At 43.9% G+C, this 24083-nt stretch overlaps 2 protein-coding genes across 3 annotated transcripts; one reads left to right on the forward strand and one right to left on the reverse strand.

Moving 5' to 3' along the window:
* The first annotated feature begins 2025 nt into the window (after window positions 1-2025).
* On the forward strand, window positions 2026-9887 carry LOC136428205 (PC3-like endoprotease variant B). Of its 2 annotated transcripts, none has more exons than XM_066417544.1 (3): window positions 2026-2289; window positions 3398-5646; window positions 7974-9887. In XM_066417544.1, exons 2-3 carry the CDS (start codon window positions 3544-3546, stop codon window positions 8415-8417), a joined length of 2547 nt encoding a protein of 848 aa, XP_066273641.1. In that variant the 5' UTR covers window positions 2026-2289; window positions 3398-3543; the 3' UTR covers window positions 8418-9887. The 2 variants fall into 2 exon arrangements, with proteins under 2 accessions (XP_066273641.1, XP_066273640.1); XM_066417543.1 differs by lacking the exon at window positions 2026-2289 and adding an exon at window positions 2644-2762.
* Window positions 9888-15561: 5674 nt separating this feature from the next.
* Window positions 15562-23206, reverse strand: LOC136428206 (golgin subfamily A member 6-like protein 25). The gene is made up of 2 exons (XM_066417545.1): window positions 22700-23206; window positions 15562-19119 (listed from the first exon to the last, which is right to left on the reverse strand). Exon 2 carries the CDS (start codon window positions 18986-18988, stop codon window positions 15920-15922), a length of 3069 nt encoding a protein of 1022 aa, XP_066273642.1. The 5' UTR covers window positions 18989-19119; window positions 22700-23206; the 3' UTR covers window positions 15562-15919.
* Window positions 23207-24083: the final 877 nt, after the last annotated feature.

Raw genomic sequence — 24083 nt, forward strand, 5'->3', positions numbered from 1 at the left:
CTTTTCCTGGAATTGAAACTCTAAAGTATATCGTTAGTCATGATTGTCCGTCGATGCCTGAAGGCTGAATTGATATTGTGACATTACAATAAAGAGCTGCTAGCGATGAAATAAGCGTTGTAATTAATTTTCAAACAGACGAATTTTAAAAGTAGAAATTATCAAACTCAGCGTAATAGATAACTATTTAGACAAGCGAGTTCTTAAAACAGAAATTACTAGAAGTACTAGAACTCAAACATAGAGAGAAACTTCTGAAAAGTTAAGTTTCGATTTAACGGACCATTTGCAGAATGGCACTAGTTCTATACGTTGAGTTCGTTAAGTTCGCGATTCGGCACTTAAGACTGCCTCTTCAATTCTTCACGTAGAAACTGATAAAGACCTACAGCATGAAGGGTTGGGGTTCTTTCTTTAAGTCATTACAAGTTTTCCTTCTGCTTGTCAAGATAATGCCATACTGTAGGCTGTTAGGAGGCCTGATCCGTGACGTGAATGAGGAACTGGCACAAGAGGCACTGCTAATGACCTGAGCGTGTGTGGGTGTGCACTGTGGGTCTGGAGACAAAATGGTTACGAAGGTCTTCCTGACAACGACAACTTTTCACAGATACTTCTGATCCTTCATGGTGGTAGGGATTTAATATCTAAAATAATACTTTAGATATTTCATTTTACATTTGATTTCATTCTTTAAAAGGGTATAGCGATCACCAAAAAAAACCTCAGGTTGAAATAAACTATGGCCCTAGATTCTTAATTCTCATAATTCCATATAGATCTCTAGATTATCCTAAAGCTATGCGTTGTTGGACGAATAATAGTGCCCTTAGCAAAAGAAGGGCATAGACCCCAAGTCAGTAGCCGTGGTTCAAGTTCAACATAATGAAAAGTAGTAAAATGGCGGTAACGTACAGCATTTCCACTTTCATCTCCTTTTTTCATTGCCTTTTTTATCTTGGCGCTCCAAATTAAAAGCCATTGGCGAGCTTTTACTAACATAATTCATGATCTTGTGCTGCTGTATACCTCTAGGAACGGGTATTCAAACAGCGATTATACGATCGTATATAGCCAGTGGTGCACATAGCTATTACAGTATCACCAGACTTTACGACAGCAATAGTCCGACTTCAGATTACAGGCACACAAATGTCTAGGTAGCGTAGTTTTGATCTTGACCTAGAAGGCAGTGTGTCTTGTACTTGGCATATATATGCAAACAAATGGGTTTATAAGAACTCACTTCTACGGTCCTGCTCTTTGGGTCTAGAGTCTATACTGACGCATGACTGCTACTTGGTACGCCAGCAGCGGACGGACTGCTTTGTGCAATATAATCATAATGATAATGAAAACCTTTCTTGTACATATATACCTACTGGGTTAGGTACAGATACATATCTAGTCCATGGACCAGGACCGATTTTTGTACCACCAAGAGGGACCTCCATGGTAGCTCTGGTCCCTCTTGGTGGTACAAACATCGGTCCTGGTCCATGGACTAATGCGTTATATACATTGTCAAGCTAGCACAAGAAGTATATTCTACTAAGTGAATTCGACTTCTCCTCGCTTCTTTGTTATGCTGAAAATGTAAACAGATAAGCTTTACACTTAAATGTTTGTTTAAACTCATTATGATTATGAATTTGTCGATATGACTTACTATAGGTGCATGAAGTAGGGAAACAAAGGCCGTATCATATCAGTCTATAAAATTCAGATGATCAGTTCCGGCCGCGAGTAGGGCCACATACCTAGCGCCTGGACATGCATACTAGGATAATCATACTAGTTGTGAGAGCTTTTGTTACGCAGCCTAAGGGTCATTAAACACACATGGATATTTTGTCTTAGCAGTGTAGTCAAAATTTACGGCAAGCACTCGTAGACTGGATACCGACTGCCTTAGTTTCATCCTGCTACCCCATGCAGCACCACACATTGCCTGCAGGTTGCACAACCATTACCTGTCTGTGTGTGCAGAAGCGCCACACAGCGGAATGAGTTCAAAGTGAAAACCGGTTCGACAGGTGAGCCAGGTGTGGCGTCGTGACCAAATACCAATCTACGTGTCAAACAATGATTTGATCTGCTAATTTCAATATGAGATAGCAATTTGATATGTTAACGCCATTTTGCCTACATAGTACATCGTTACGAGTAGAGTTATGAGGATGATGAACGGCAATGGACGACACGGATCCGAGGAAGCCAATGTGACTGCAAATTGAACCCAAACACACTCCAATTCTGTCGGAACAACAACATCGAGAAGTTTTGACGGTATGTTATGTTTGGTATACCCCCCTCTCCCCATGGCCCAAACCTCGCCTGTCGGATCGGCACTTATTAGAGAACATTGATTGAGGTTCGAAATGTCCTTAGTCGTAGTTGGACGTAAATCAGGTTTCGGTTACAACTGCGATGTCAACTGCTTATGCACACATAAAACCACTTGAAAGTCGGCCATCTTGTTTACAAGTGACCTGGCTTTTGAAAGAAGCGTTCTTGGCATGTTCCGAAGCCGGCATGTTGTTGTTCTGTTGCTCTGTTCTGGTTGGACGCAGCCGAGGGACTCACGGAACATTACAGTAATTAGCGACCCTGTTATAGTTTGCATGAGTTTAGCGTGATTTTACCAGGATTCTTTCGGTATCATGTGTAGTACAAGTTATTAAAGGAAGCCAATGTGACTGCAAATTGAACCCATACACACTCTAGTTCTGTCGGAACAACAACATCGAGAGGTTTTGACGGTATGTTATGTTTGGTATACCCCCCTCCCCCCAAACTTCGCCTGTCAGACCGGCACTTGGAGAACATTGATTAAGGTTCGGAAATCGGAATGTCCTTTGTCGTAGTTGGTAGGTTGGACGTGAATCAGGGTTCGGTTACAACTGCGATGTCAACTTCTTATGTACTGTAGGAAAAACACTTGAAAGTCGGCCATCTTGTTTAGAAGTGACCTGGCTTTTGTAAGAAGCATTCTTGGCATACTCTAAAGCCGGCATGTTGTCGTTTTATGTTTGCTCTGTTCTGGTTGGACGTAGTCGAGGGACTTACCGAACATTACAGTGATTAACGACGAGGGAGGGCCTATTCCCCGTTACAGTTTGTATGAGTTTAGCGTGATTTTTACCAGGTTTCTTTCGGTATCATGTGTAGTACAAGTTATTAATCTTAATCTATAATCTTTAGACTGAGACGAAGGATTGTCCGTGAGATTCTAGATTTGACGTCTTCGGTTTAAAAACAGTACACAGTACACAGTAAACAGTACCTATTCTAGTAGTCTGGATAATAATCCATCATTCACTCATTACAGTAATTCATTCGTCTAGAGATCAATTAAAACTCCCAACCAACTCGACTTGTCTTTCTGGTCTTACAGTTGTCTAAACAGAAGAGACGAGGCGTGGAAAGGTCCAGAAACAACCCTGTAAATCCGGTAACGCCAGACCAGACCAGACCAGACCAGGAAGGTTAGTGAGTAGACTTGGCGGAGAGAAGAGCTGACGGAACTGGCGGAAAGTTTTGATGATCGGTTCAACATTTCAAAAAGTGGGAGGGAAAAATCCGAACAGATTCTGTGCTGGCTCCACCATGGCAGGACTTGTTGTCTACTACAGTGCAGTAGTACTGCTGCTGTGTGTGGTACAGTTCAGTCGGGCGTCTGAGTCACACTACACTAACTACTGGGTGGTGCGGGTACCCGGCGGGGAGACAGCCGCCCGGGACGTGGCTGCCAGGAACGGTTTCACATACCTCCACAAGTTTGACCATCTTGCTGACCACTACACCCTACTCCACGAGAAGACTGAAGCACGGTCCAAGAGAAGTGCTGATGACGTGAACACCAAGCTGGCATCGGACCCCCAGGTGCATTGGCTGTCCCAGCAGGTGGCGCACGAGCGGGTGAAACGACAGCTGTTCGCAGATGATCCTTTTGCTTTTAAAGAGCAGTCATTTGTTGGAGACGAGTTCCCCGATATCTCTCTCGGTGAGAGCATGCGGGAGGAGGTAATGGCAAAGAGGGGAGACATACCAGACGAGCAGAGTTCTGCAGCAGAGAAGGAAAAGAAGGGCTATGATGGAGACAAGGCCGAAGCACGGGCGGCTGTGGATGACTTTGTGGACTCTGTCATCGAGCAAGGTCACAGTGCGAAGGTGGACAACATGGTCAAGTTCAACGACCCAGAGTACAGCAGGATGTGGTATTTGCATAACGATGGCCAAACTGAGGGACCAAAAGGCCTGGACATTAACGTGATCCCAGCCTGGGTGAACGGTTACACAGGAAAGGGCATCGTGGCAACCATTGTTGATGATGGATTGGACTACACCCATCCGGATCTGAAAAGAAACTTTGACCCGGAGGCCAGCTTTGACTACTCAGATCCAAGCAACTTGGACGGAAACCCCATGCCTGTCCCCGAGTCTGATGATCCCATGCACCATGGAACAAGGTGTGCCGGTGAAGTTGCCATGGAGGCAGGCAATGGTAAATGTGGAGTGGGCGTGGCATATGATGCAAAGATCGGAGGGATCCGACTGATTACCGGCCCTGTGAGCGATGCGCAGGAAGCGGCCTCCCTCAGTCACAAGCGGGACCACATCGACGTGTACTCCTGCTGTTGGGGACCGTCAGACAACGGCAAGACTGTGCATGCACCGGGGGAACTGGTCAGCAGGATATTGGAGGATTCTACAGCAAATGGCAGGAACAAGAGAGGTAACATCTTCGTCTGGGCCTCAGGAAATGGTGGCTATAACGATGATGACTGTGGAGCGGATGGATATGTCTCCAGTATCTATACCATCGCTGTTGGATCTATCAGTGTGGGTGGCCTGTCTACCTACTACAGTGAGTCTTGTTCCCCCACCATGGCCGTAGTGCCAACTGGGGGAACGCACAAGATCGATAACTTTAATGGGGACTTGGCAGAAATGATCAAGCGTGGAGAAGTGTACGAAAAGAATGTTATCACAACTGACAAGGACCACAAGTGCACTGACCACTTCCAGGGAACGTCCAGTGCAGCTCCATTGGCCACCGGAATTGTTGCGCTGACCCTTCAAGCCAATCCTGACCTGACCTGGCGAGACGTTCAGCACATCGTGGTGCGGGGTGCCAAGGTGCCCAACCCGGAGGAAGTAGGCTGGAATCTCAATGGTGCTGACCTGCCAGTCCACCACAAGTACGGTTTTGGCATGATGGATGCTGGTGCCATGGTAAAGCTGGCCCAAGAATGGACCCCTGTGGGACACCAGCGCCGCTGTGTTGTCAAATATGATGGCCCAGAACGCGATATCCCGGCTGGAGGAGAAGTAGAGCTGGAACTGATGACGAGCGGCTGCCACGACACCAGGGACCAGGTGGAGGCACTGGAACATGTGCAGTCTGTCATGACCATCGACCACCAGCGCCGAGGAGACCTGTCCGTCAAACTCACCTCGCCAAAGGGGACGGAGTCACAGCTCATGTCCACGCGATCAAAGGACTACAGCACGGAAGGCTTCCAGGATTGGGCGTTCATGACGGTGTACAACTGGGGCGAGGATCCCAGCGGGAAGTGGATGGTAACCGTGAAGGACAACCCCGGGAGCAGACGCAAGAGGAGTGACGAACCTGTGGGAAAGGTGAGCTGGTCAAAATACATTGTGTTCTAGTGTTGAGAAATGTTGATAAGTTCTTATAATAATTGTTGTTATTACTTATTGTTTTATGAACTGAATCAACTTAGATTCCAGGTGGTCAGGGTACGGGTGTGTTCGGGGGTGGAGATTACATATATATTGTTACTTCACCATCTGCACGAGTGTCTGTGCATCATCATTTCCCATTATGCACAGTGTAGTGTTGCCACACATCCTCAGTGCTGCTATATCTAACTGTACTATACTGATAGTATAGTACTGTGTGCAGTTTGCAAGAATTCTAGGAATTGTACAGGAATGTTTTTACAAGAATCTTTGGAATGTTAGTGGCGAGCTGGCAAGAATTCTAAGAATTGTACGGGCATGCAAATGATAGAAAGTGGACCATGAAGCTATTCTTAGTCTATAGGAATGTTTGGAATAGTTGACTGTTAGTGGGCAGGAAACAAAGCAATGTAGGCCGCAATGTAGGCTGTATATTATATAGGCCGCAATGTAGGCCGCATATATGCCGCAATGTAGGCCGCAATGTAGGCCACATTTAGGCCGCATATAGGCCGCAATGTAGGCCGCATATAGGCCACATATATGCCGCAATGTAGGCCGCATATAGGCCGCATGTAGACCACATATAGGCCGCATGTGGACCGCAATGTAGGCCGCATATAGGCCGCATGTAGAGCGCAATGTGGGCCACATATAGGCCGCATATAGGCTGCATATATATATAATATTATATATGATATATGCCGCAATGTAGGTCGCAATGTAGGCCGCAATGTAGGCCGCATTTAGGCCGCAATGTAGGCCGCAAATAGGCCACATATATGCCGCAATGTAGGCCGCATATAGGCCGCAATGTAGGCCGCATATAGGCCGCAATGTCGGCCGCATATACTCCGCAATGTAGGCCACATTTAGGCCGCAATGTAGGCCGCAATGTAGGCCGCAATGTAGGCCGCAATGTAGGCCGCATATAGGCCGCAATGTAGGCCGCAATGTAGGCCGCAATGTAGGCCGCAATGTAGGCCGCAATGTAGGCCGCAATGTAGACCACATATAGGCCGCATGTAGACCGCAATGTAGGCCGCATATAGGCCGCAATGTAGGCCGCATATAGGCCGCAATGTAGGCCGCATATAGGCCGCATGTAGACCGCAATGTAGGCCTCATATAGGCCGCAATGTAGGCCGCATATAGGCCGCATGTAGACCGCAATGTAGGCCGCATATAGGCCGTAATGTAGGCCGCATATAGGCCGCATGTAGACCGCAATGTAGGCCGCATATAGGCCGCAATGTAGGCCGCATATAGGCCGCGATGTCGGCCGCATATACTCCGCAATGTAGGCCACATTTAGGCCGCAATGTAGGCCGCAATGTAGGCCGCATATAGGCCGCAATGTAGGCCGCAATGTAGGCCGCATATAGGCCGCATGTAGACCGCAATGTAGGCCGCATATAGGCCGCGATGTAGGCCGCATATAGGCCGCATGTAGACTGCAATGTAGGCCACATATAGGCCGAATATAGGCCGCATTTTGGCGACATTTCAGTACTTTTTAAGTATGACATCAAAATGCAAAAAGTCCTGAAATTACATTTGCACAAAATATTGTTCGGGCGTTATTGAACATCGAACAAGGAGAATCAACCTTCCTATTCTTCTCACCAGGTAATTAAATAATAAGTGACGACTCTCCCGACAAACAAGGCAGCCGGTTTGGAACTTTGCACTGCGTCTCAGACAGAACGACATTTGAGAAGCAAACAAACTAAATATTATAATGTAATCACGATAATTGAGCACTATTTTTTCATCAAATAATGTTTTTCACAAGCCGTGGTGCAAAGTTCCGAACCGGCTGCCGTGTTCATTGTGACGTCATCGGGAGAGTTAAGTCACTGATTAATGTTATTACCTGGTGGGAAAAATAGAAAGCTGGAAGTATGATTTCTTATGGTTCAATTTAAATGACATCAGAAGGGTGCAGAAGGTATTTGTTTTAAATATTAATATCCATTGAATGATACTATTCCTATTACAGGTAATACAAAATAATGTTGTATTTTGGTGTCATAAACACTTAAAGCAAGGTACAGAAAAAATAAAAACAACCAAAACAACTACCGTCGCCATGGCAATGTCTTTTTTTCATTGCCAATCTTGTTGTCTGCTGGACTGGAAGGGTGGAAATAAGTATTGGTATCTTATATGATGTAATTTTATATTTTTTCAATAGCTATGGACAAGGTTGTCAAATAACCCATACTTAAGACTCGACTTTGTATGTTCGTTGTATTTTTTAGGTGAGAGCCTGGTCACTGGTTCTATGGGGAACACGAGATGAGGACAAGTTCGATGCGCGGGCTGCTGACATGGAGAAGACTGCCCGCTGCCTGGACGCAGAAGACAAGGACAACTGTGCTCTCAAGGCCCTCGTCAGCGATTTCACAGATGATTTCACTGACGAGGTCATGCCAAATGACATCATCCCTGCAGATGAGCTGGAAAGCAAGAAGAAGGCAGAAGCTGCGAGTATCGCTGGGTTACTGAGCTCCTTCCAGCACGCTGTCGACAAGTCACAACGGGAGACGAGCAACGAGGACGACAAGACCCCTGTCACCGTGGAGCAGGCTCGTGAACTCATCAGCAACCTGGAGCGACAAGACCCAGAGTGGCTGAAACATCAGATCCGTGAGTTAGAGGATCTCATCCAGACCATGGAGCAAACTGATAAAAGGGAGGAGTAGAAAGTGTACCACAGTAACAGTCAGTAACGTTTACCCATTAGGGCCACTTTCCGTTAGTGATAGTGATAACTTTATTGCACAACGATTATACAGGGTACAAAGTATGGCATCTGCTGGTACATAACTACAGTTCCATAACGCTAATCTACCTGATACAAGAGTGTATAATATAGTATGGGATGAGAATTGGCTTTTATAATCATTGTAGAAATTTCTAACCTCTAGACATTCATTAATATATTGTACTATGTATATCATGCTAGGGTTGTCAGTATAGCAGTATAGTGTTACAAGATATTTCAAGTGATTGTGCAGATCTAATGTCTCCATGGCTCAGTAGTTCTTTCTTTGTTGGTAAGATTTGGGCCATTGGTGATAAGGATTGTAAAGTTAGCAGTTGCCTTCACTATGTTAATGGTTCACTCTTCATACCAGTAAGGACTATTGACTCTCATGATATCAGCTGAGCTGCGCAGTTGCCTGGCGGATATGTTTTGAATTGCAGGCCACTACAGTAATGGCACAATCAAAAAACGTATAGTGTTACAGTAATAGAATAGCCATATTAACATGCAAAACACTAAAATGATCAAGTACTCTTTTTAAAGATGTAAATCCTTGACACTGGATCACAAATTTATGGAGGGAGGTTACTGACTGTTACATCTTTTCTTAATAAGACTTTTCTTGAGTCTGATAGCTTTGGATATGGTTCAGTTTATGCATGGTAGCATAAAGAGAATTGAATGATCAGATGTTTCAATGGTAAAAGTTAGTAGTGAATTATGTGGTGAAATTAGCCTGAAATGGTGGTGCATATGTCAGTACATATAACTCTTGGGGATTTTATATCCAGAGCTTCAGATGGTGATATTGGTTTGATTTTCAAACATGATTTTAGGGCTGGGTGCATGAGGTTTCAATTCCTTTATTCGTGAAGATCACAGATATTAAATATAACATTACATACAATAAGGATTACTATTTTGTATATCTAGACAAAAATACTAGAAGAAACCGTTTTTTTATACTTTTTTTTACTTATCACTAAAAAGCTGAAATTCTAAATGTTAAACAATGATAACCTTGTAGTTTAGACATATGGTGAAATTTGCATGCTATATGAAGTAATAATCATTTTGTTGGATATTGGTTGATAGTTGGTAGACTAAGACTAGACATAGATAGTAGCGAAAACATATCTCGAAACATATAACGTTACACCCAGATGTGTCTTTATAATACTTGTCGTACAAGAAGGCTATCAGTATGGTGTCCTAGAATGACTCAATGTAATGAGCAATAATTTACATATATCTTGAATATCTAATTAAAAATCTATACCTCCTGTACGAGTTCAAGTGTATCGTGGCAATCATGTGACTCGTTTGACCTTCCCTGAACTTTAAAGTACACGCTGTTAATAAAATTGTTTTTGAATATCTAAAAAACAAAGTAATCATTCATTTATTCAAGACCTCACAGTCGTTCCCTAGAACTATCGTAGAGTGGAACTCGTTGCCACCGAGTATAGTAGGGGGGATAGCTTTAAACAACACTTGCAGTTAGGTGTGCAGAGGTTAGGTGTGACAGGTCGTTCGGTGTAATATCAGCAGGCGAAGCTGGTGTGTTACGCCGGAGGGCGGTTATACCGGCTATATAGATACAGATACAGACACCTGTATGGCAGTGCTTTCAATATCTGAAAACGTCACTGTAATACCTGAAGAAAAAAAGATCGGATGACTTTATTGCTCGACAGCTGTAAAATTTAAGATACAATGTCACTGCCGACTTAGATATGATACAGCCCATCAAAGAGTCTAGTTCACCTGCAGGAGGTACAGAAACTCTACTTGCGGGACAATGCGCTGGCTCTCAGTCTCTCCTCACTGGCAAAGGCCTTCGTCAACCTGTCGAGGAGTATGTCGACATGTTTGACGTGACGTGAAGAGACGTGTCATTCCGCATGGCGGCGCAACACGCACGAGACGACATTCACGCGATTGCAGGACAGGTAACGTTGGACAAACTCCTGGGCGGCATTCCCGTGCACGATGGTTCTCGTGCAAGAGAAGGTGACGTCACCCAGGAACTGGCATGGCAACGAGTACAACGGGAGTTACAAACAGGAGTACGCATTTCAAGGGGACAGTTGACGGTGTCTTTGCGAATCAGGCTGATGGAAGAGTAATGGGAAACTAGTGCATTGATGTGAGAAACAGTGTTCCAGCCTAATAACGCCGATCGAACACAATTTGAACGGCAGACACAGACTTGGAGTCCTCCGTTCGTTTTAGTCGACACAGGACGTCTAGACGACGTAGTAGCCGGTGAAGGCACCGGCGGTCCCGAGCGGTCACCTTTATACAATGTCGATAGAAGACGTACAAGACCAAACAGTCAGTTCTTGAAGATGAAGGTCGCCACCACACTCACCCACCTAAGATCTTACCGAAAGTCGAGTAAAGCTAGGTGGATGGCTTCAAGAACTCCGCCACTATACCCGTGAAGACAGATCTTCTCAGCGACCGACGCCATTTCTGCCTCAAAACAGATCCAGTTGATGTCCGGACCAAACTCCTCCATTAAGATGATTGAAAACGACTGCCTTGACAACATTGATAAGGATTAAAAGGTACAAAGAAAGACCTCTACCTGTCCGAATCTCTCCCTTAACTCGACTATGTCAGCAAAACCTTAACTAAGCAAGACGACGAGAATTGCCATTTACGTTATACAAGCTAGCCATGCGGACCATTCCGCTGTAACAGTCGTGGTCGGCGTCTTGGTAGTGCATGGTGTGAGCTTTGTTCCAGTTCCAGTGCATTCTTTGCTACTGTTGTTAAACACCTCGACAGTAATGTTCATTATTTCACAGTCATGATGTACAGTTGAATTCCGATTTTTGTTGGCAACTCCAATGATGTATACAATGCTGCCTCAGTTAATAAATGCGTCGAACTTGATATGAGTTTGCATCTTGTATTTCAATAGCGGGCATTTTTAGGACAGTTCACTGGAGAAAGGGGGAGACAAAATATCATGAATTTGAAATTGATAAGGTTTCGACCAACGTTGTTCAGTGTTCGTCACTAGCCGCTGAAATATTTGCAAATAAAAGATATTAATCAATCATTGATTATAAACACTCACGCTTGATATTACTTTCCGTTGTAAAGTTTAAACGCTGGAGGGAGTTTATTAACCGGACTAATACGTATTAAACAGTCCGTCTACACGGCACGAAAAACGATATTTACGGATGTTTAAACAGTACTTAACGTCGACGTATTTTCCTTATTTACGCATCTATACGCCTCTTATACGAGTACGTAAAGATCGTCGTTACGTGGTCTTTCCATGGGCGCGGATACATCCGTAATTTCCGTTTTTCACGTAGCCTTTAAGCAGTCTAAAGATATCGTAAATAATGATTAAAAAACGTGTATATGTCATGTAAATATGACGTTTTTTTCTTATTTAAGCATCATTACGACTAATATACGGGTGTGTAAAGATGAACAAAAGGTGCGGATACATCCGTAATTTCCGTTTTTCACGTAGCCTTTAAGCAGTCTAAAGATATCGTAAATAATGATTAAAAAACGTTTAAATTTTATGTAAAGATGACGTTTTCTTTTCTTTCAACGTCGTTATGACCCCTTTACGTGTGAGTAAATATTATCAAAAGGTGCGGATATATCCGTATTTTCCGGCTTTACAGTAGCCTTTCAGCTGCTTAAAGTTGTCATAAATACTTTTTAAGACACTCTTAAAACGTGATTAAAATTTACGTTTATTTCTTCTTGAAGCCTTTTTAAGATTCATATACGTGTGTATTAAGATGGTTTTAAGGTATGAATAAATGCCATTTTAGCTGCTTAAAGTTGCCATAAATACTTGGTAAAACACCATTAAGACGTGTTTAAAGCTGCCGTATTTTCCTTCTTGAAGCCTTTTGACGACTCGTATAGGTGTACATTAAGATGACTATAAGGTGCATATTCCGAGTTTTAAGTTGTCTTTCAGCAGGTTGATGGTGTTGTAAACTTTCCGCATTTTTCATAGGGGTCAAATCATACCTACTATGTATCATTGTGGCCTCATCGTCTTTTATTCTGAACTTGCATTTGATGTTGATTTCGACAATCACAGTGGATGTGCAATCTCCCCTCACGATTCTGTGCCGGTATCCGGGTCCACAGTTCCGATTCCAGTGTCGGGTAACACGTCGAGGGTAAGGTTAAAACAGCACACTGTTCCATCTGGCCACCACAAGAGTTAAATTCCGCTGTGACTCCAACCGTTAAAGCAAGGACGTTATAACTCGTGCTGTATAGGACGCGAAGCTTGGTCAACTTACAGGGCAGAACAAAGGAGGTTCTCCCTGTCAGAATGTTCAAATAGGCTCTCCATCCCATCAGCTTGTACAGAATTATATCCATGTCCTAGTCTTGCGTTCATTCCGTCGCCGGATCGATGTCCCAAGAACCGTGGTAAAAGCAGAGTCTCGAACAAAAGTAAATGCGGTACTTCTCCTCGAACAGACGCCAGCCGTAAAAACAACTTGATTCCTTTCGCACATACGGTCAAATTTGAAAATCCCACTTGTCTGTCATTGGGTAATACCCTGTCACATGGTACACAGCTGGAGACTCTGGTGGTGGGGGCGCTGATCATTATCTTATCTTGGGTAACGGCTTGTTCGCAGCTAGATCCTAGATTAACAGTGAATAAATAAAAAAAGACTGTGCTTGCAAATGAACCCATTTCTCACAAGCATTTGGAGCGACAAAAAAAAGAGAAACCACTCAAAGCCTAGGAAACATACAATTGGGATCTCTCCGGTATTTTACGGTGTAAGGACTGTTGCCTACCCGCCCAAATACATGTCACATATGTGCACGCGAAGGCTTTTAGTTCAAATACCGTTTGTTTTTGGAGAAGCCTTTTAAAACACATGTACTAAGATTTCTTTACCCAGTCACACTGTAAGATTGAACAAGACGGCACTTAATATAGAGAAATGATTTCCGACATTTTTACAGGAAAAACTTTACAATGAAGAAATAACATTAGAACGCAACATGTCCTATAGGTAAACGGGTCATATAAGCTTAGGGAGCAAGGTCTCGGTCGCTTGTTGTATATGTTGTTTATAGAAGTAGGAAAGATGCCGTTTGTTTAAAACGCAACATTTCCTATAGGTGAACGGGTCATATAAGCTTAGGGAGCAAGGTCTCGGCCGCTTGTTGTATATGTTGTTTATAGAAGTAGGAAAGATGCCGTTTGTTTAAAACGGAACATTTCCTATAGGTAAACGGGTCATATAAGCTTAGGGAGCAAGGTCTCGGCCGCTTGTTGTATATGTTGTTCATAGAAGTAGGAAAGATGCCGTTTGTTTAAAACGCAACATTTCCTATAGGTAAACGGGTCGTATAAGCTTAGGGAGCAAGGTCTCGGTTGCTTGTTGTATATGTTGTTTATAGAAGTAGGAAAGATGCCGTTTGTTTAAAACGCAACATTTCCTATAGGTGAACGGGTCATATAAGCTAAGGGAGCAAGGTCTCGGCCGCTTGTTGTATATGTTGTTTATAGAAGTAGGAAAGATGCCGTTTGTTTAAAACGGAACATTTCCTATAGGTAAACGGGTCATATAAGCTTAGGGAGCAAGGTCTCGGCCGCTTGTTGTATATGTTGTTTATAGAAGTAGGAAAGATGCCGTTTGTTTAAAACGCAACATTTCCTATAGGTAAACGGGCCGGGTCATATAAGCTTAGGGAGCAAGGTCTCGACCGCTTGTTGTATATGCTGTTTATAGAAGTAGGAAAGATGCCGTTTGTTTAAAACGGAACATTTCCTATAGGTAAACGGGTCATATAAGCTTAGGGAGCAAGGTCTCGACCGCTTGTTGTATAATTATGTTGTTTATAGAAGTAGGAAAGATGCCGTTTGTTTAAAACGCAACATTTCCTGTAGGTAAACGGGTCATATAAGCTTAGGGAGCAAGGTCTCGGCCGCTTGTTGTATATCTTGTTTATAGAAGTAGGAAAGATGCCGTTTGTTTAAAACGCAACATTTCCTATAGGTAAACGGGCCGGGTCATATAAGCTTAGGGAGCAAGGTCTCGGCCGCTTGTTGTATATGTTGTTTATAGAAGTAGGAAAGATGCCGTTTGTTTAAAACGCAACATTTCCTATAGGTGAACGGGTCATATAAGCTTAGGGAGCAAGGTCTCGGCCGCTTGTTGTATATGTTGTTTATAGAAGTAGGAAACTTTCGGATGCCGTTTGTTTAAAACGGAACATTTCCTATAGGTAAACGGGCCGTGTCATATAAGCTTAGGGAGCAAGGTCTCGGCCGCTTGTTGTATATGTTGTTTATAGAAGTAGGAAAGATGCCGTTTGTTTAAAACGCAACATTTCCTATAGGTAAACGGGTCATATAAGCTTAGGGAGCAAGGTCTCGGCCGCTTGTTGTATATGTTGTTTATAGAAGTAGGAAAGATGCCGTTTGTTTTGGTAGAAGCCTTTGGAACAATATCGACTAAGATTTCTGTACACAGCCGCGCCCATGTAAGTGTGTACACGACGGCACCTAATTCAGGGTAATAATTTTCGACAGTTATACAGGAAAAACTTCACAAGGAAAAATTAAACATTGAACTTTGAGGTCTTGTTATTCATATTAAAGAAGTAGGAAAGATATCGTATGTTTTTTTTAGAAGCCATCCAAAATAAAAAATCGCTGTGTCTGTCTGAGCCGCGGGAAGAGTGATAGATATATAAAACTTAATAGAGAAACACGATGTTTTAAGTTATAGCATAAAACTGTACTACTGTTATGAAAAGGAAAGTACAGCAGTCCCGAAAACCTTCTTGAACATACAATCTTATCTGTACGGCATATTTAAATACACATGTAAAACATACGTAAATATACCAGGTGTTTTAAGTCACATATACAAATGCCTAAATCGTCCGGAAAGGTTTGATTTTTCTTTCAGTTACCTTTATGGAATCTGAAAGCTTCCCGAAATATTTTGCCGTGTTTAAGGTCTTGATACGTATTTCGGAAACTTCGCTTAAATATCCCTTTTCGTGCCGTGCTATCAGTATCATGTACTACAGACGAAGCGAAATCCGGTCAAAACTGTCCTTTATTCACTCTTTTGAGGAGTACAAGTGTGTTCATAGAATCAAGGAGGTTAAATATATTTAACCTCCTTGATAGAATAGACTCATATAATCGCAACAACAAAAGACACCACGTACACAAGTCAAACAAACATGAAAGCATAGAATTCAATGTTCTCGTGAAGCTTACAAAAATAAATCAAGTAACTTATGTATTATAGAATAAAACATTTTTGATGATCCTGATATGTTGTGAAAACCGTATCCACTGCAGTGGCAATGAAAGGGGATACGGCTGTTTATGTTTTAGGCAAACACCGCAAACTGCAGAGACAGTTCATAACACAGTAAGAGGCATTCTATTCATCTCCGATGCATTTCAAGGCTCCTCTTCAAGATTCTCGTCATACACGAGTTCCCCGCACGTTCCCGGATGTAGACCCAATTCCCCAAGGGGAATGACATGACTTTATCTCCCCTTGGCTTCCGGCCGAGGTAGCGGTGGTCTATGACATTGTAGTCATAGGTGCGTGGTGATATCCCCCAGCCTAGCCCCATTTTGTTCAGGCTGATTGTTAGTGGAGGAAGAGACCCGAGAGAAAACCGGTGTCTAAAGTTCCGCGAGTCTCCGCCGCGTAGAACCATCTCTTCGGTCACGTCGGAAATGACGTCATCTAAGAGACCGGAACGACGTAGGAAAGGAGGAAGCGAGGCATTCTGGGACAGGTCGTCTCCACCTGGCCCTAGCCCCCGAAACATGGACTCTACCCTGTCGTCGATGGCCTTTTGTAAGCTTTCGTCCTCGCGAATGTCCCGTTCAAATGTCGTCAGGAGATTCTGCTTCTCCTCTGAGCTGAGATTTTTCCACCAGGTCTGCAGATCCTGGTTTCCGGCGAGTCTTCTCATCTCCCGCAACACGTGGTCGGGAACGACGTCTTCTATGTTTCCGTCCGCTGCTCCCTCCAAGATGGCCGCCATGTTGTGTACAATGCTACGCACTGCCTTTTCTCTCGCTGTGTGTTTGGCCTCTTCAATCTGCATTTCTCGTTGTAGCTCGCGCAGCCGCATCTCTCTTTCTACCGGGTCAAGTCCTTTCAGTTGTTCTTTGGCAGCATCCTTCGTCTCCTTTTGGTACATCTTTCTCTGCAGCTCAGCCATCTTTGCTTCTCTTTCTTCGGGTTTCAGGCTACTCCACCATTCTTTGATGTCCTTTCCACCCGCCATTTTTCTCAACTCATCGAGGTAGTCTTTTGGCATCGCCTCTTCCAGGTTGTCAACATTGACCTTCCCGGACAAAATGTCTTCTATTTTCCCGACATTTTTAGCAACATTTTGTGCGGTCTCTTGAAAGGTTTCTCTTGCCTCCTGTAATATCATCTCTCTCTCTATCGCTCGCAGTCGTTCTTGCCTTTCTGCGGGATCCAAGTCTTGCATATCGTCGGTCGCAAGACGCAGCTTTTCCTTCTGCTGCATCTTTTTCTGAAGCTGCCTCATCTTCTCCTCTCGCTCCTTGGGATCTAAGTTGTCCCACCACTTCTTTAAGTCCTTTCCACCCGCCATTTTCTTCAACTCCTGTAGATATTCGCTTGGTATGGCTTCTTCAATATTATCTACGTCTACATTCCCTGACAAAATGTCTTGGAGTTTATCAACATGTTTAGATATATCGCGAACCTTGTCATCAGATAGGTCTGGTACTCCGACCTTTCCAGTTTCTCTCTCTTGACGCAATTCTTCTTTGTGGTGCATTCTTTTTTGGAGCTGTTGCATTTGCTTCTCCCGTTCTTCAGGATCAAGACTCTCCCACCATTCCTTTAAGTCCTTTCCTCCAGTCATCTTCTTCATCTCTTCCAAATACTCACTTGGTATTGCGTCTTCGATGTTGTCTACTTTTACCTTCCCTGACAAGATGTCTTCAATCTTCTTGGCATTGTCCGAGATTTCCTTCGCCTTTTCCTTCGAAACTCCTTTCTTACGACCTTTGGATCTACCCAGGCCTCCATTATCCTGACCGTCCTGTCCGCTGTCATCGCTGTCTCCAAGCTGTCCCGGTTTACCTTTGTTTTTTATAGGAGGTAGTTTACTGCCCTTCTTCCCTCTGTTTGCTTTCCCCATAGAAGTCTCATCCTCGGCTTCTGAATCCAACATGTCATCGCTGTTCTTACCTTTCTTGCCCATTTTCTTTTTTCCCTTCTTACCACTCTTTGTACCAAGATTGTCTTCGTCGCTATCATCTGACCCATCACTACCTGCCCTGCCCCCTCCTTTTCGCCTTCCCTTGCCTCTTCTTTTCGCCGTTTTAAGATCGTCATCTGTTTCATCCTTCCTTCCCCTGACGGAAGATTTTCTGCGCGAACGAGTCTTCATTGGGCCGTTTGGCGTGTCGTCATCGCTGTCGTCACCTAAACCGGATTTCTTACGATTTTTAGAGGTTTTCCTACTTCGAGGCTTATTTTCATTACCACTTTTGCCTCTTTTGCCAATACTTCCCTTGGTCTTTCCATGTGTGGAATCGTCGTCGTCACTTGTGCCTTCCTCCAAGATACCCGCCATTTTGGCTTTCTTCTTGTACACTCTTTTGTTGAGCTGTTTGAGTTTTTGTTCTCTCTCTTCGGGAGTTAGCTTGCTCCACCACTGTTTCAAGTCCATGCCGCCAGCCATGGCTCTCAGTTCCTCCAAGTACTCTTCTGGCACGGCGTCTTCCACATTGCCTTCGATCTTGCCAGAAAGGATGTCCTGAAGTCTTGCGATATTCTGCGAGACTTCCTGCTTTGCTGCCTCGGCGTGCATAGCCATGGCCGAGTTCCTCCCTAATCTCGAGCTCACAGAGTCCTCTTCTGCCGTGCCCCTTCCCTCGTCAGAGCTTGAATGCTCCTCTCCCTCCTCTATTCGTCTCTCGGCGTTCCATCTCGGGCCTCGAGACCTTCGCTTTCCCGGATCCCCGCCGAGCTCTTCGTGGAACTCGTCATCACTATTCTTCACCTCAAGGTCCAGGTCAATTTCACCGAATTCATCATCCTCACGAGACTCTTTCACCCTCCCTTTCTTCAGCTTCTGTAGCTTCTTCTTTTGTTTTGAAACCGTGGTCTGTAGCAGGTCGACATCTCCTAGTAACTTTTTGTTAAGCCTCCGAACCTTCTCCAAATCCTTTTGCAATTTGAGCTGAGCCTTGCGTTGTTGCGACTCTTCCTTTCTTTTCTGCTTCTCGAGTTTTCTGACCTTACGGGAGAGAATTTGATTCTCTTCATCCTTTCTTTGTGCCTTTTCCTTCAGCACTCCGATCGTCTCCTGGCTCTTGTACACAGTCAGGGCTTCTTTGTCTTTAGCTGCGACCTCCCGTTGGAAGGCAATGTCTCGTTCCTCCCGGAACTTGTGCCAAAGCAGGACATTGGGAGGGGGCGATCCTGCGTCTCTTGCTCGCTGGTTTAACATTGTGCACTTGTCAGGTTAGTTCCGTACTTTGTCGACGCAATTCCATCGCAGCTAAGATCATACGCACAGGGCTTAGGGCTGCAGCCAAGCGGGAGACACCCTTCAACCCATGGACTCTGTTTCAGTGTTACCTGTTGGAATAAAAGCAAACAGCTGGTGTTAATTTGGTGCAATTACCCATTCATCGAGACGGTCTACTCTTGACTGTAAAGTGTATTTTGAATAGATGCAAAGATTATGCATAGATGTTTCGTATTCCAAGGAAAACCCACCAAGGAAAAAGCCTGTGGATTAAACACGATACACAAACATTCACCTTTTAGTAGAGGACGCCGTGTTTGCCCTTCTGACACAGTGTTTACTTCTTCGAAAAAGGGATACAATTCGAGTCCTGACCTACAACGACACACACTTTTAAGACCCTGTCCTTCCTTCGGTACTGTAGAGAGTGTTTGTTCCCTCTGTTTGTGTGATACCCGACAGAACCTTTCAGCGAAAACTGGAAGAGACTAACATGGGTAGCAGAAAACTGTAATTGCGGAGTCTTGACACACCCGCGATAACAAAACGTTGCTTACACGCCCACACCTACACGTAACGTCTATATACCTCCAAATAGCGCAAGGACATAATACTGTCTTTGGGGAGAAACACCAAGAGTGCAGCGCCATACCTAATGAGTGGATATTGATACAATTCGAGTCCTGACCTACAACGACACACACTTTTAAGACCCTGTCCTTCCTTCGGTACTGTAGAGAGTGTTTGTTCCCTCTGTTTGTGTGATACCCGACAGAACCTTTCAGCGAAAACTGGAAGAGACTAACATGGGTAGCAGAAAACTGTAATTGCGGAGTCTTGACACACCCGCGATAACAAAACGTTGCTTACACGCCCACACCTACACGTAACGTCTATATACCTCCAAATAGCGCAAGGACATAATACTGTCTTTGGGGAGAAACACCAAGAGTGCAGCGCCATACCTAATGAGTGGATATTGGTAGAAACACCAAGAGTGCAGCGCCATACCTAATGAGTGGATATTGGTGGTGGACAATCGTCCCAAAGCTGAACAAAATTGGACAGCTTAATCTGTTACTACAGCCCGGAATGAGGCACCATTGTCCTGGCGTTTTTAGAAACGTGCCCTAACCCGACAACCACTAGTTAGCATGTTGTACAGTACTGGAGTGTTTGTATAGGCCTGGGTCATCATCTATCACTGGTCTCTTTCAGTGCCCTGCATTCAGGACCCTTGCGGCATGTCGAGGCACAGCAAACCGTGGGCCAATTAAACAGCCATCAATGCCGTTTGTAGAATAGAAAACCTGGCCAGAACAAATGTTCCTTTAGAAATGTCTGTCTCTGCCCTTTTGGTTCTGGTAGTACAAAGACAACACTGTGTGTAGCGAATGAAAACAAAGCGTTGAGGCAAGACGACGAAGTCATGCAACATGCTACAGTTTCCTTCGCAAGATGCTATGCATTTATTTCAGTTCAAAGGTACCTCAGTTCCTGATGGATCTATAATACCCTTAAATCTTATGCGCTTATTAGGAGTTTTCTTTGACCACAAGAAAAGGTTTCCTATTTGCAGTTTACACAGAAAACAACCCACCCAAACAAGGCAGAGGATGGAAAACTTTGACGCAGGACGATCTGAGATTTTAGGAGCCTGCCTCAACGTACGTACAGTACAGTGACCACCGTTTCCCCAGTAAAAATGCAGTCCTCGTAAGAGACTTAGCTTGTTAAACAATTAGGCTTCAACAAATATGAAAGTGCACTACTGTCGGGTCGATGAAAAATTGATTTCCTTCTTACAAGACTAGCTGGGTTTTACATGATTATTGTGGTGTAGGCGGCCGTGTTCTAATTTCCTACACAATGGATAAATGAATAAATGATAAGCGCACGAAGCTAAGAGTACATAATTCACTGCATCATATACATACTAGGCGTGATTCTGTCCACCTATCGGTACTTTAACTCCCTCCCTATTCTCTTTGCTCACTGAGATTTCATGATCGAATTGATAAATAATGATTGATATATGTTATGATGAAGGGAATTTAGAAACAAAATCCATTTATGGTTGTTTGTTTCGCATACCAATATGCCCAGGTATGCTACTATCACTAGTAAATCATGAGGAAGTAATTTGCTGAAAGGGTACCGTTTGTGACCCCTCTATAACACTCTTACGGTAAACCACACTCAACCCTTGGGATGTCCAGGCTGATAAATTATGCATGCTAGTCTTTATGAGCGTTATGTTATTCATAAAGACTGACATTCTTAAGCTTTTTTCACACGCTACGTGGTCGTCATACATGACGCCATATGATATGTATGCCGCGGTGATAACAAAATGCATGTATTCTAAATTTGTCTGTAGAAACAGTTATATGAAACTGCGATTCTTTCAACTTGAACTCACTACAACCCCTGGTATGTTGTGTCTGAACGTTTTATAGCCGGTTATCCTAGAGGTTTGTTGACTCTGTATCAACGCACTTGTGGGTTGTTAAGCATGCTGCATTTCAAGATTACATGTTATATAAGACCGAAGACAAATGACCGGTGTATAAAAGTGCAGACAGGTAACGTTACACTTCTCAGAGCAGTATATGCATTTTTTAAGGAAATGAAATTCAACTTGAATACAGGTGTGAGGAATGTCCTGGAATTCTATGGCAAAAATACTGTCTCCTAAGCATTCAGGATCTCTCAGAGAACTCGGTAAAAACGTTCCATTTAAACCATAAGTTACCTTGAATAATTTTTTTCTTCTCTGCTTCGACTCTATAAGATTGACTACATGACATGTATTTCAGAACCTTTCAAGAGTCCAGAAAAAGATGCAAATGTGCGAGGACTACGGTAACTGTACGGCTCAACTTTTCTGTTGACGACCATTTCCGTCAAATTGACGGTCACTACCATACTGCCCAAGCCCTAATACCAACTTATATAGCGCAATGTGCGCTAGTTATTCCGCGATTGAGAACTAGTGTATGGTTGTGATAGAATCCCCAGCTTGTTATCTAATCATACAGATATGTGTACGATACGTACATGTTCTAATACTGGCTACAGCTAGGAAAACAGAGCTAAAAGGATAGGCAACTACATTAACGGTCCATGTCCTTTTGGTCACGCCGTTCAATTTTGAAGAACCTTTGAATGGAGACTGAAGAAGAGGATTAAGCTGTCGAATCAGGAACTCCATTGAGGGGACCGGGAAGATTGTCAATAAACCCCAAGTTAGCTATGGAAGAACATGAAAATTGGACCATTTCGAGCACTTGGGCAACTTGTGGTTAGAACAGCTGACTGGTAAGATAACAGTTTATGGTCATTAAATACCCCGCCTGACCACTTAAGCCAACATGTTACAATCCCACCGGTATAAGCACGCCATTAACACATGTTCGTCTACCAATGTTTCCGTCATGCACAACGTATCAGGGCTTACCGCCTTCAATTGAGGAAAGGGAGTGTTGTCAACCTTTAGAAGATTGTGGGAGAGGCACCATCTTTCCTGTGTGTTATATTCAACTGTGTTGTTTTTGCTCCGAAGGATTCTTATGTTTGAAGGACAACATTACATGCGCACACGTTACCGTCTCACAGGTGTACAAGGTAGTCAGGTAGCTCACCTTAAGAAGGATACAAAAGTATTGCGTTTGCAACATTCGAACTCACCTGTTTCTTAAAAGCAAAGGTGTCTTCACTGTTTCACCGCTCGACGCTAGTCCCGTCCGCACACACGCCGTGTTGAGAACAAGATGTCGGTCACTGCAAAAACACAAAAATTCCCCTGGGCAACCGGCCGCCGTAGATACCGCAAACGCAGCGGGATTTGTCATACAAAGGCGGCAGGGAACAAGGCCGTCACAAAGAGAACGGTTTACACACGCCGTTACAAATGTCAAAGAAGCCAAAGAAATTGTGTACACTTTGGTTGAGTATTAGCGGTGGTTAATTGAGATAAAGAGCCGCTTCAGTTGTGTGGGGGCCCCGTCGGAAGGTCTTAGGCGCGTCCACAAAAGACTAGAGCCGGTCTCCACACACAAGATGGAGGATCTGTTGGTTTTCTGAACCTACTAGCACCTGCGATGATGTGACCACAACCTAAATTCTATTCCAAGGAAAATCCTAAGTGGTCATATTTTGTTGTTGGGAACAAGGATACTCCCCTATCACATAGTAATTGTTCTTGATATCTCAGAAATAGGAACTAACGCAAACAATTCGTACGCATAGGTCTGATCTGATCGGTTCTTAATGTTGATGAAAGACCCCTCATCGCTGCGGTATCTTTTGTACAAATGGTTAGTTCCCGTCTGACGGACGGTCGCTATGGTAACGTGCGGAACCGCACGGCGCCTGGCGATCCCTTCGACTCATGCACATTTTCTTCCCTACCTTCGGTCGTACCGTAGTCATACGTGATGTTTTGTTAACGTGAGGGGTCCGTGTACTGTAGTTTATTCACCACGTGAAAGCTCCCTTTACTCGTGCGTGTTATCAACACGAGTTTTCCTTTCTTATACGAACAAAGTTTCTTACACTGCCTAAGATATAACTCTTACAGACCTCTCCACTAAATGTCATGGCAAAAGTCGATGGGGTCGGGGGTTTAACCGATACAGGCTTCGTTTGCCATTTGTCCGGTTCATGTTGATGAATGGTACTTGTAGTCAAGGAACCTGCAAGTTCCGTGTCAACAGACGGCTACCTGGTCACACGTACAGCGGGCTGACTGTTAATTAAGGGTACCATAACAGGATTAAGACACCGGCCGCGTAATTAGCATCAAAACAATTACAAAATATATAAAGTTCAACCGCTCAATAGTCAGCAATTTCACCATTTATTTATCGGTCTCTTTATGGCCACTCTCCTCCCTATATTCTCTCCTTTTTATTTTTTTCGGTGTCCGATTACATGTAGTTTTACGTGAATACAGATTTGTAGTGAATTAGTTACATAGTACGTCCGCCGTAGTAGTAGTCTCTCCCAGACTAACTACGCCGGCTATATTTGCCAGTGAAATTTTGGACACCATAGGGTTTCAGTTAAGTTG

The sequence above is a fragment of the Branchiostoma lanceolatum genome, chromosome 2 (genome assembly GCF_035083965.1).
Source record: "Branchiostoma lanceolatum isolate klBraLanc5 chromosome 2, klBraLanc5.hap2, whole genome shotgun sequence".
Lineage (NCBI taxonomy): Eukaryota > Metazoa > Chordata > Leptocardii > Amphioxiformes > Branchiostomatidae > Branchiostoma > Branchiostoma lanceolatum.

What these genes read in the sequence shown, in the direction of transcription:
- LOC136428205 (XM_066417544.1), top strand. Translation starts at nt 3,544, where the DNA reads ATGATCGGTTCAACATTTCAAAAAGTGGGAGGGAAAAATCCGAACAGA. An exon ending in GTGACGAACCTGTGGGAAAG is followed by an intron (nt 5,647 to 7,973) that starts GTGAGCTGGTCA and finishes TGTATTTTTTAG; the next exon opens with GTGAGAGCCTGGTCACTGGT.
- LOC136428206 (XM_066417545.1), bottom strand. Translation starts at nt 18,988, where the DNA reads ATGTTAAACCAGCGAGCAAGAGACGCAGGATCGCCCCCTCCCAATGTC.